This window comes from Lepus europaeus, chromosome 13, assembly GCF_033115175.1.
Source record: "Lepus europaeus isolate LE1 chromosome 13, mLepTim1.pri, whole genome shotgun sequence".
NCBI classification, from domain to species: domain Eukaryota; kingdom Metazoa; phylum Chordata; class Mammalia; order Lagomorpha; family Leporidae; genus Lepus; species Lepus europaeus.
Window position 1 is genome coordinate 4,238,298 of NC_084839.1, and position 10,939 is coordinate 4,249,236.

Sequence of the window (10,939 nt, forward strand, 5' to 3'; positions counted from 1 at the left end):
TCTGGCCCCTGGCCCTGGCCTCCTCTCTGCAGCCCCGGGCATTCGTGCAGCTCCGTCCCTCTGTTGTTCCCCGCCAATGATTAGCATAATGAGGAGGAGCCAGCTCCCCACCCCCAAGCCCCTCTGGGCTGCAGCCGGAGGCCCTTTGCACTGTGCTGACAAGCCACCCCTTACTCAGCACCAAAAACATGTGTGTTTAGGAAACACTTATTTACTTTCATTTTTTAAAAAATCCACGAAGTGTCCAGTCAAATGCCGTTTCCACTTCGGCTCACCAAAATAGACAAACAAAAAAGGTTTGAATGATATATTTTATATGAAAATAAGGTTTGTTTAAACGGCACAAGGTATCAAGTTCTAGCAAATGTCTGGCTAATAGGGATAGCGTGAACCCATGGAGAAGTTTTATCGGAACCACAAGCATCCCTCCTGTCAGTGGCCTCACATTCAGGTGTGTATGTATGTGTTTGTGTGTGTGTACGTGCCGGGCTGTGACATAAAAACATACCTAATTTTGCAAGGAATGATCGAGCTAAGTGTGGAAGCCCCTGTCCTATGCTATATTGTCCTAGGGTCCCTCTGTGTTTTCACTGTGGGAAAGATTATACTGAAGACTGAAAGAAAACCACGCTTTGCTTGCTTTGCAAAGGGGAGTAGAATTTGCTTTGAGGAAGGAGTGTCCGCTGAACACAAAGCGGGAGTCCCGTGTTAGCTGCGTGTTGGAATGGACCATCTGGCTGCCCATGAGGACAGGGAGGCCAGTTTGGCATCTGTTCCTAAAAAATCCACACAGCCCTAAGGAAATCCTGAGCCCACACTGAGGGTGGAACCCAGCAGGCAGGAGTGAAATCAGGGGCCCCTCAGGTAGAGAATGGATGGAGCTCACTGAGTGTGCCAATGCAGTACTCAGTACACACTTACAGAGCAGCTACTGTGTGCCAGGAATGGTTTTAAATATGAAAATAATAAAAGGAACAACATGTGTGGGCATCACACACGCCACACTGTCCTTAGCATTCATTTCACCACAACACTTCTAGGAGGCCATGACCATTATCTCATTTTATATATTGGCACATGGAGGGACAGGAAAGGTTCAATAACTTGCCCAAAAGACACTATGAAATGATTGAGAAGACAAGCCAAAAGGTGTGCAAAGGACATGTCGACAGAAGGCTGCTACCCAAAATACAGGAAGGGCTCTTAAAATCCAATAAGCACAAAAAAACAGCTCAATTTTTGAAATGGGCCACTCTCTCTCTGTGTAACTCTGACTCTCAAATAAATAAATAAATCTTTAAAAAAGAAAAAGGGAGGGGCGGTGCTGTTGCGTAGTGGGTAAAGCCTTCAGTGCTGGCATCCCATATGGATACTGGTTTGAGCTCCAGATGCTCCACTTCCCATCCAGCTCTCTGCTGTGGCCTGGGAAAGCAGTAGAAGATGGCTCAAGTCCTTGGGCCCCTGCACCCGCGTGGGAGACATGGAAGAATCACCTGGCTCCTGGCTTCATATCTGCACAGCTCCGGCCATTGTGGCCATTTGGGGAGTGAGCCACTGAATGGAAGACCTCTCTCTCTCTCTCTCTCTCTCTCTCTCTCTCTCTCTGCCTCTCCTCTTTAAAAAAAAAGAAAGAAATGGGCCAAAGACTTTGACACGCAACCAAAGAAACTAATCAGATGACACGTAAGCATTTGAAAGATGCTCCTCTTTGTATATCATTGGGAAAAGTGAAAATTAAAACAACAGTCAGAGACCACTGCATGCTTGTTAGAATGGCTAAATTTCAAAACACTGACAACAGCACATGGTAGCCAGGATGGGGAGCAACAGGAACTCTCAATCATGGCTAGTAGAAATGACAAATGGTACAGCAACTTTGAAAGACAATTTGGAAGTTTCTCACAAAACTAAACAGACTCTGACTATATAATACAGCAATCATATTGCTTGGTATTGACCCAAATGAGCTGAACACTTACATTGAAACAAAAACCTGTACATGGATATCTACAGTAGATTGATTCGTAATTATACAAAGTTGGAAGCCACCAAGATACACTTTGATAAAGGAATAAGTAAACTATAGTGTGTGCAGACAATGGAACAGTGTTCAGTGCTGAAAAAAAAAATATGAGTGGAGCTGGCGCTGTGGCATAGTGGGTAAGACTGCAGCCTGCAATGCCAGCATCCCACGTGGGCACCAGTTCCAGTCCCAGCTGTTCCACTTCCAATCAATCTCTCTGCTAGGGCCTGGTAAAGCAGTGGAAGATAGTCCAAGGACTTGGGCACCTGCACCTACATGGGGGAACTGGAAGAAGCTCCTGGCTCCTGACTTCGGATCGGCCCAGCTCCAGCTGTTGCAGCCATTTGGGAAGACCTCTCTCTCTCTGTCTCTGCCTCTCTGTAATTCTGCCTATCAAATAAATAATAAATCTTAAAAAAAAATACGAGCTATCAAGCCACCAAAGACATAGAAAAAAAACACGAATGCACACGCACAGTACAAGAAGCGGGGCTGAAATGAGACTTGCTCTCTTATTCCAACTACATGATGTTCTGGAAAAGGCAAATCTATGAAGTGAGAATATGGGTGAGAGGCTGTGGGCAGGGAAGGATGAATAGACCAAGCACAAAATAATTTTAGGGCAGTGACCATACTCTGTAAGGTACTAGAGACAGGACATTATACAACTGTCCAAACCTATAGAAGGCGTAACACCAAGAACACATGGCAGGATTGTGTGTGTGGTTGTTGATTCACATATGGAGAAAAATGGGCTGCTGTGGTGAGTGAAAACTGAAAGCAGGAGTGGATGGGTTGAGGGGAGACAGAAAATATGGGAACTCTCTGCACTCGTCATTCCACTCTGCTATGAACCTAAAACTGCTGTAAAAAAGTGTATATGCACATATTAAAATACATAGTTCCTATGTGTAATTAAAGAAGAAAACTAGGAGAAAGTAGGATTATAGAACTCTCTAATCATAATACAATAACCAATAGCCAAGGGCAATGTGAGATACAAACAAACAAACAAGATATTGAAGCCAAAAGGTTCAGTTCAAGACATAATGCTTCCAAGTCAGCTCACAACAGCTAAGCCAGTGTTTTTCAAAATCCAATGGTGCCTCCTTAGTTAGTAGAGCAACTCAGTGGGTTTCAGCAAATGTAAAAACCCGGAGTGGAATACGGCAGAGAAGAGCGGAACTACACACACTGAGGAGAGAGAGAGGCATTGCTTTGCAACACGCTGCTTTCTGCATCATGATGTGAAAATGTCTTTTATCAGGCAGATCATGGTCAAAGCAAGCTTGAAGATCCTTGCTGTGGGCTGCACCACCTCACTGCACTTGCTTTAGTGAGTCCCACTCCTCAGTGGGATGGGTCAGGGAATAAATGAGTTGAAACATCAACAAGACTATCACAGCACTCAAGTGTGTTCTCATGATCATGCTGGGGTAGTGTGTGTGTGCATGAGTGTGTGTGTTCACATGTGTGCACTAGTGTGTGTGTGCCTGTGTGAGTGTTCACATGTGTGCACTAGTGTGTGTGTGTGCATGTGTGTGTGTTCAGGACAGACAGGTCCACCTTGCACAAAGTACAGGTTTGCACCTGGATTCCCAAATGCAGAGGACAAATGAAGAGAACGTTCGGAGTGAATGAACTAAATTGTAGAATCTCCACAGCACAGTGAGAAGAAGGGAGCATGATTGCTGTCGGGTGTTAGGCAGGACTCACGTGGTATCCCCATGTGGACTTCTTTGAGACATAGCTATTTACTTTGGGGAGATACCAGTGGTTCAGGATACAAAAGGCCTTCCAAAACTTCAAGGAATGTGCATTATTTTAAAAAATGCATGGATTTCAAAGTTTTCTTGCACTGAAATAAACTGATCTTTTAGTTCCATCAGCATAAACTGGCTGAAGTATCCTAGCAGGTGCATTAGATAGAAAGTTTGAGACAGCTTCTCCATTTTTGCTCTTCAGCTGGGACATAGTGATGAGAACCACTACGGAACTATGAAGAGCCACAGTGTGTTTGTGTGTGTGTGCACATGTGGGAGTGTTTCAGAGGCAGGGTGAGTTTATGTCTGAGCTACACTGAGGGGTGACCGTGCAGGAGGCAGAAGACATTCGTAATCCAGCTCAGGTTCGAAGTCTGAAGCAGAGATGGGGAGCTCCTTCCAGAGGAGAATAAAAGGAACACGTGCTGTCCTACTACCATGCAGAGACAGGGAAATGCGTGTAGCTGGAATACTTCCAAAGGGTGTGTTCTCTTATATGAGTCAAGTAGTTACCCTTATTTTTTAAGATTTTAAGATTTATTTATTTGAAGGTCAGAGTTACACAGAGAGAGAAGGAGAGACAGAGAGAGGAGTCTTCCCTCTGCTGGTTCACTACCCAGATAGCCACAACAGCCGGAGCTGCGCCAATCTGAAGCCAGGAGCCAGGAGCTTCTTCTGGATCTCCCACATGGGTGCAGGGGCCCAAGGACTTGGGCCATCTTCTATTGCTTTCCCAGGCCACAGCAGAGAGCTGGATTGGAAGCAGAGCAGCCTGGTCTCGAACTAGCATCCATATGGGATGCCAGCACTGCAGTCGGAGGCCTTAAACCGCTACACTACAGTGCAGGCCTCTACCCTGTGATATTTTTAAGGTATTATCTGCTTAGTGAAATGTTTCTTCCCTTGAGAAAGAAGGAGTATTTCATATTCTCATTGTGTTATCACAATTTTGAGAGATTTTTGTAAACTATCTTAATTCACTGGTTCAATCCCCAAATGGCTGCAACAGCCGGAACTGGGCCAGTCTGCAGGCAGGAGCCAGGAGTTTCTTCTCAGTCTTCCTTGCAGGTGCAGGGGCCCAAGCACTCTGGTCATCTTCCACTGCTTTCCCAGGCCATAGCAGGGAGCTGGATCCAGAATGGAGCAGCCAGGACTCTAACAGGCACCATATGCGATGCCGGCACTGCAGACGGCGGCTTAGCCTAGTGTACCACAGTGCTGGCCCCCAGTATGACTCCTAAGAGTTGGAGCATCAATTTCATATTCAACAATATTGATCGTTAATAGGGAAAACTTACAATCTGACTTAAAATACACAGATACAAACCAAGGGTATTCTGTGGCTCTAAAAAGAAGGCCAAAGGGCCCGATCTTGATGGAAGCTTAGGCATGTCAAAAATAGCACAGGGGCTACCGTTGTGGCACCACAGGCTAAGCCGCTGCTGTAGACACTGGCAGCTCATATAAGCACTAGTTCTGGTACCAGCTGCTTCACTTCTCATCCAGCTCTCTGCTAATGCACCTGGGAAAGCAGAGGAAGATGGCCCAAGTGCTTGGGCCCCTGCACCCACGTGAAAAACCCAGATGGACCCTGCACCCAAAAGGGAGACCCAGGTGGAGTTCCAGGCTCTTGTCTTCAGCCAGGCCAAGCCAGGGCTGGTGCAGCCATTTGGGGAGTGAACCAACAGATGGATCAGTGCTCTCTGTCAATCCCTTTCTCTCAACTCTATCTTTTAAATAATCTTTTAAAAAACATCACATACATTTCCACTTTACTAAATTTTCAAGGGATGTGGTATTAAAGAAAACTTCACTTTCTATTAACCTAAAATCCGTTTAAGTATTTGGTTACTGGTGTTGTTGCAGACAGCTGTTTCTCAGGAGTTAACACTGTTTCTGTAGGCAGCACATAACCTCTCAAGCACTGTCCTGTTTCTTTTTTTTTCATTTATTTAAAAAATTCCCCATACGGAGAAAAAAGTGTAGAGATTAGCTATTTAATTTTCTTTTCCTCAGCGCAAGTCTTTACTACCTCTGATTTTTTAAAGCGTGGGGGTGCCTGTGTTACAAGGTAGCAACCTGCTCCATCATTTGGGTAAACTGTCTTTCCTTGCCCCCTTGGGAGCGGGGGAGGGGTTCCCCCCAGCACACCATGCTTTTGCACCTGCAAGGCGGCCCCACCCCAGTGTACCTGTGTCCTGGTGTTTGTTCAAACACTCATCCAGTCAATTCATGCCTCATTCTCAGCCTCTGGACTTCCTGGCTTTATCTTCCCCAATCAACAACCCCTCTTGGAACAGAAACTGCTTCTAACTGGGAAGAGCGCCTTTCTACTCGCATTTCCTCTGAGGTCACCCCGTTACGCGGACAGAACCCCGCGTCTTCAGTCCTACAGTATCCAGAGCAATCTCACGGGAAAGCTAAGCAAGATGTTTGCTGCAGAGAGAAGGCGGCGAACAGATATGGCATTTGCCAAAGATGCTCCAAGCGCTCGCCATCCCAGCCTAACACGGCGGGCAATCCCCTACTCCACAGGCAGAGCGCGGCTCCGGGAGATATTCCAAGCCCCCCATCCAGAATGCGGACTCGTTCCGCGTCGGGGACGATGTCCACCCCACCCTCGCCTGGAGTCCCCAGCAGCCGCGGAGGCAGGGAAAGGCAGGAGGCTGCGCTCGCCCTGCTGGAACCAGGCCGGTGCCCGCACCCTGGCTTAGGGTCTCGCAGTACGAGCGACTGCAAACGTTTCGGGGTCCGATGGCGCCTGCACAAAGAACTGCCGGCAGAACCGAGACTTCCACGGGCCGGGATACTCCAAGCACTAGGGGCATGGTTTTTCTTTAAGATGAATGGGAGGCGGGGGAGGGGCGGAGGACGCGCACAGCCGTGGAGTTTTCCAAACGGCGATCCGCGCTCGCGCGGGCCCCAGCCCTCGACACAGATCCGATCCTCCAGGGGTGCGGGGCCCGGAGCGGCGTAGGCGCGGGTGATTTTCGGACCCTAGCAAGGGGCTCCTGTGGGTGATTCCGGACCATCTGGGGCCGGCCCCCAGGTCCCGGGCCGCTGCGGCAGACACGGCTGCGCACAGACAATACCGGGGAAACGGCTGTTCCTTTTCATCACCCCGCGAGGATCCGTGGAGCGGAAGCACACAAAGCGAGCGGGGTTTCCCCGCAAGACCGGCGGCGCCGCCAGCGCGCGGCCGCTCGGACTGGACGCTCTCGGGCACCTTTGGTGCGTGGGGTCGCCTACCAGGCTCGCCTGCTCGCCGCCGCGGGACAGCAGGACGAGGGGCGTGGGCCGGAGGTCAGGAAGGAGCGGGTCCCTGCGCCTCCCCGCGCGGGAGCCGGGCCGGAGCCTGCGGGCCCCGGGAGTGGCCGGACCCACCCCGCAGACCGTTACTCCGGCCGCGCCTGGGGCGGGGCGCGCGCGGCGTCTCCAAACGCCTCCGAGGAGGGAAAACAGACGGGGAGAGGGGGACGCGACAGGGGAAAGCGGGGCTGGGGAAAGCGACAGGGGGAGGGGAGCGCAGCCTCTGGGGCTGGAAATCGATTTCTCCGCCTTAGAGGAAGGCAGGATGCGAGCGGAGGAGGCCCACGTGCCCGCCCAGGCGCGGTGTTGAAGCGCCACCTTCCGTCGACTGGGGCCGCGGCGGGCTTGGAGCGCGGGCTCCGGGCTGCGGCGCGGGGGAGAGGCCGGGCCCCGCGGGGGGCGCGCGGCGGAGCGGCTGCGCCCACCCCCATTGGATCTGGCGGGGCCGACCGCGGCGGACCCCCGTGCGGGGCTGAACCCCCGCCGCCTCCAGCTGCGCGTGTGCCTGAGCGAGTAGCCGGGGATGGTGGCGGAGGAGCGCGCCCTGGCTGTGCACACCGTGGGACCTCGGCGAGGGGGAACCGGGCACAAAGGGACGCCGGGCCTCTCCGGAGACCCAGTCCTCCTACCGCGCGGGCGGTGGGCCCCCGAGCCGCCCGGTCCGCGCTGGGCAGTTGCACCGCTTTGGGAGCATCCCGGGCGGAGGCGCAACTGTGCGCACACCAGGATTTTTTTTTTTTTTCAAATAACACATTTCCAGACAGGCCTGCCCGCCGCCCCCGCCCCCTCCACAGCTCCCCCCCCCCACCCCGCACCCCCATCCTCGCCGATCGGCCCGGAGGGCGGGGCGGCTGGGGCGGGGCCGTAGAGTTAATAAAGGGTGAGGGGCGGAGCCGGAGCGCGCCATTGGCTGGCCGCGGCGGTGATGTCACCCGCACGAGCCCCTGATAACTAGTTGGGAGCGGGCCCTCAACTTTTTGCAGAAGGAGCGCGCGCGCCTGGGAGTGCTCGGGGTCCGGCGCTTGCGGCGGGAGCCACGAGCCGGAGAGGGGGGTCCCGGGCCGCCCGGACGCCGCGGCCGCAGCTCGGAGCGCGCGGGCGGCCGCCGCCGCAGCCGCTGTGCGCGGCCTGGAAGGGGCGACGGGGGGCAGGGGGGGCGCCGCGGACGCGGGGCGCCGAGGACTTCGCCAGTGGCCCGGGAAGGTGGAGGGGCGGGAGGGGGAGGGGGAGCTCGGCACGAGAGCGAGCGCCCGGCCCCGCAGCGGATCATGGTGCAGCAGGCGGAGAGCCTGGAAGCGGATAGCAACCTGCCCCGGGAGGCGCTGGACACGGAGGAGGGCGAATTCATGGCGTGCAGCCCGGTGGCCCTGGACGAGAGCGACCCGGACTGGTGCAAGACGGCGTCGGGCCACATCAAGCGGCCGATGAACGCGTTCATGGTGTGGTCCAAGATCGAGCGCAGGAAGATCATGGAGCAGTCGCCGGACATGCACAACGCCGAGATCTCCAAGAGGCTGGGCAAGCGCTGGAAGATGCTGAAAGACAGCGAGAAGATCCCGTTCATCCGGGAGGCGGAGCGGCTGCGGCTGAAGCACATGGCCGACTACCCCGACTACAAGTACCGGCCGCGGAAAAAGCCCAAGATGGACCCCTCGGCCAAGCCCAGCGCCGGCCAGAGCCCCGAGAAGACCGCGGCGGGCGGCGGCGGCGGCGGCGGCGGCGGCGGCGCGGGCGCGGGCGCGGGCGGCGCCAAGGCCTCCAAGGGCTCCAGCAAGAAGTGCGGCAAGCTCAAGGCGCCCGCGGCCGGCGGCGCCAAGGCCGGCGCGGGCAAGGCGGCGCAGGCCGGGGACTACGGCGGCGCGAGCGACGACTACGCGGCGGGCGGCCTGCGCGCGAGCGGCGCGGGCAAGACGGTCAAGTGCGTGTTCCTGGACGACGACGACGACGACGAGGACGACGACGACGAGCTGCCGCTGCGCCTCAAGCAGGAGGCGGACGACGACGACGAGGAGGCGCCGCACGCGCAGCTCCTGCAGCCGCCCGGGCAGCCGCAGCCGCAGCCGCCGCTGCTGAGACGCTACAACGTGGCCAAGGTGCCCGCCAGCCCCACGCTGAGCAGCGCGGCCGAGTCCCCCGAGGGCGCCAGCCTGTACGACGAGGTGCGCGCGGGCGCCGCGGCGGCGGGCGCGGGGGCCGGCAGCCGCCTCTACTACAGCTTCAAGAACATCACCAAGCAGCAGCCGCCGCCGCCGCTGGCGCAGCCCGCGCTCTCGCCCGCGTCCGCGCGCTCCGTCTCCACCTCGTCGTCGTCGTCGTCGTCCGGCGGCGGCGGCGGCGGCGGCGAGGACGCCGACGACCTCCTGTTCGACCTGAGCCTGAATTTCTCGCAGAGCGCGCACGGCGCCGGCGAGCAGCCGCTGGGCGGCGGCGCGGCGGCCGGGAACCTGGCGCTGTCGCTGGTGGACAAGGACTTGGACTCGTTCAGCGAGGGCAGCCTGGGCTCGCACTTCGAGTTCCCCGACTACTGCACGCCCGAGCTCAGCGAGATGATCGCGGGCGACTGGCTGGAGGCCAACTTCTCCGACCTGGTGTTCACCTACTGAGGGCGGCGCCGCGCTGCGCGCCCGGCTCCCCACGGGCGCGCACCGGGGCCCCCGGGGCAGCGGCCGCTGCGGCGCTGAGCGTGGCGGTGGTCGGGTGGAGGGGGCGCAGGATACCGACGCGGTTGGTAGGATGCCGTGACGCGAAGACTTTGCAAGCGCGGAGGGAAGCGTGTGGGTGGAGACGAGGGAGTCGGTGTCACACTTTTTTTGCCCGTCCCAGTTGCTGCCCGAGCCCGGAGCTGTGAGCCCCCCCCCCCCACTCACGCCCCCCCCCCAGATGTGGTTTTTGTAATGACGATTTCTCTCCCCCCCACCCCCAATCCGTGAGTGCCACCTAGGCGGGCGAAGGCGCGGCCGGAGCCCGTCGGTCTTTGAAGACGTCTGCGGAGGACCCTTTTGGCAGCACAAGTGTTCTCTAGGGAGTCGGTGGAGATTTTCTCTTTTCTTCTTAAAGAACTGGTTTCTTTTCTTTTTTCTTTTTTCTTTTTCTTTTTTTTTTGTAAGAAAGGAAAAAAACAGAAGCATAAAAAAGGGACCATTGCAACTTTTTTATTTTATTTTATTTTTTTGGAGGGAGAAAACTGATGTCTTCTATGCATCCGATTCTTAACAAAACTGCAGGGAGCTTGAAAAAATGCAGACTGTACAAACGCTTACAAAAAAAAAAAAACTGTGAACTGACTTTAAGATCAGAGTTTACTTTTCAGATCAAATTGTTTATGGTTTTACAAATGTGATTTCTACTTGCCAACTTTTTTTTTGTAACTTGTTCCCTTATACCTCCTTGATTGAATACCAGACAGCCTAGACCTCAGTACAAAAGGTATTGAAACATTTTTGATACATAACAGACCTCAGTCTTTTTTAAAAATTAATATATTTTCAGGCGTATTTTTGTACAGTGAAAAGGGAACATTCTTGCTGTGTTTTTTCAGTAAGACCTTCAGGCACTTCTTCCCTTTTGATTTGTTTTTTTTTTTTTTTCCTCTGCTTTTTAGCATGCAAGTATGTTGGTACGTTGTGTCCTGGTTTAAAAAGGATTAACATTTTTAAAGTAATCCTTGCATCTAAAGGCCTTGTGGTTTTAAAAAAAAAAAGCAAACTTTTTTTTGTACAGCTATAGTAGAGATTTGTTCAATATTTGTAGGTAAAGATTTATTGAAAATGGTGATATAGACCTCAGAGCTGTTATCTTAGTTTAAAGATTGTATATGTACTGTACTATAGTAGGAATTATGTAT

At 53.9% G+C, this 10,939-nt stretch overlaps 1 protein-coding gene across 1 annotated transcript; it reads left to right on the plus strand.

The window, feature by feature from the left end:
- Nucleotides 1-8,363: 8,363 nt before the first annotated feature.
- SOX11 (SRY-box transcription factor 11) lies at nucleotides 8,364-9,698 on the plus strand. The gene has a single exon (XM_062210145.1). It carries the CDS (start codon nucleotides 8,364-8,366, stop codon nucleotides 9,696-9,698), a length of 1,335 nt encoding a protein of 444 aa, XP_062066129.1.
- The last annotated feature ends 1,241 nt before the right edge of the window (nucleotides 9,699-10,939 follow it).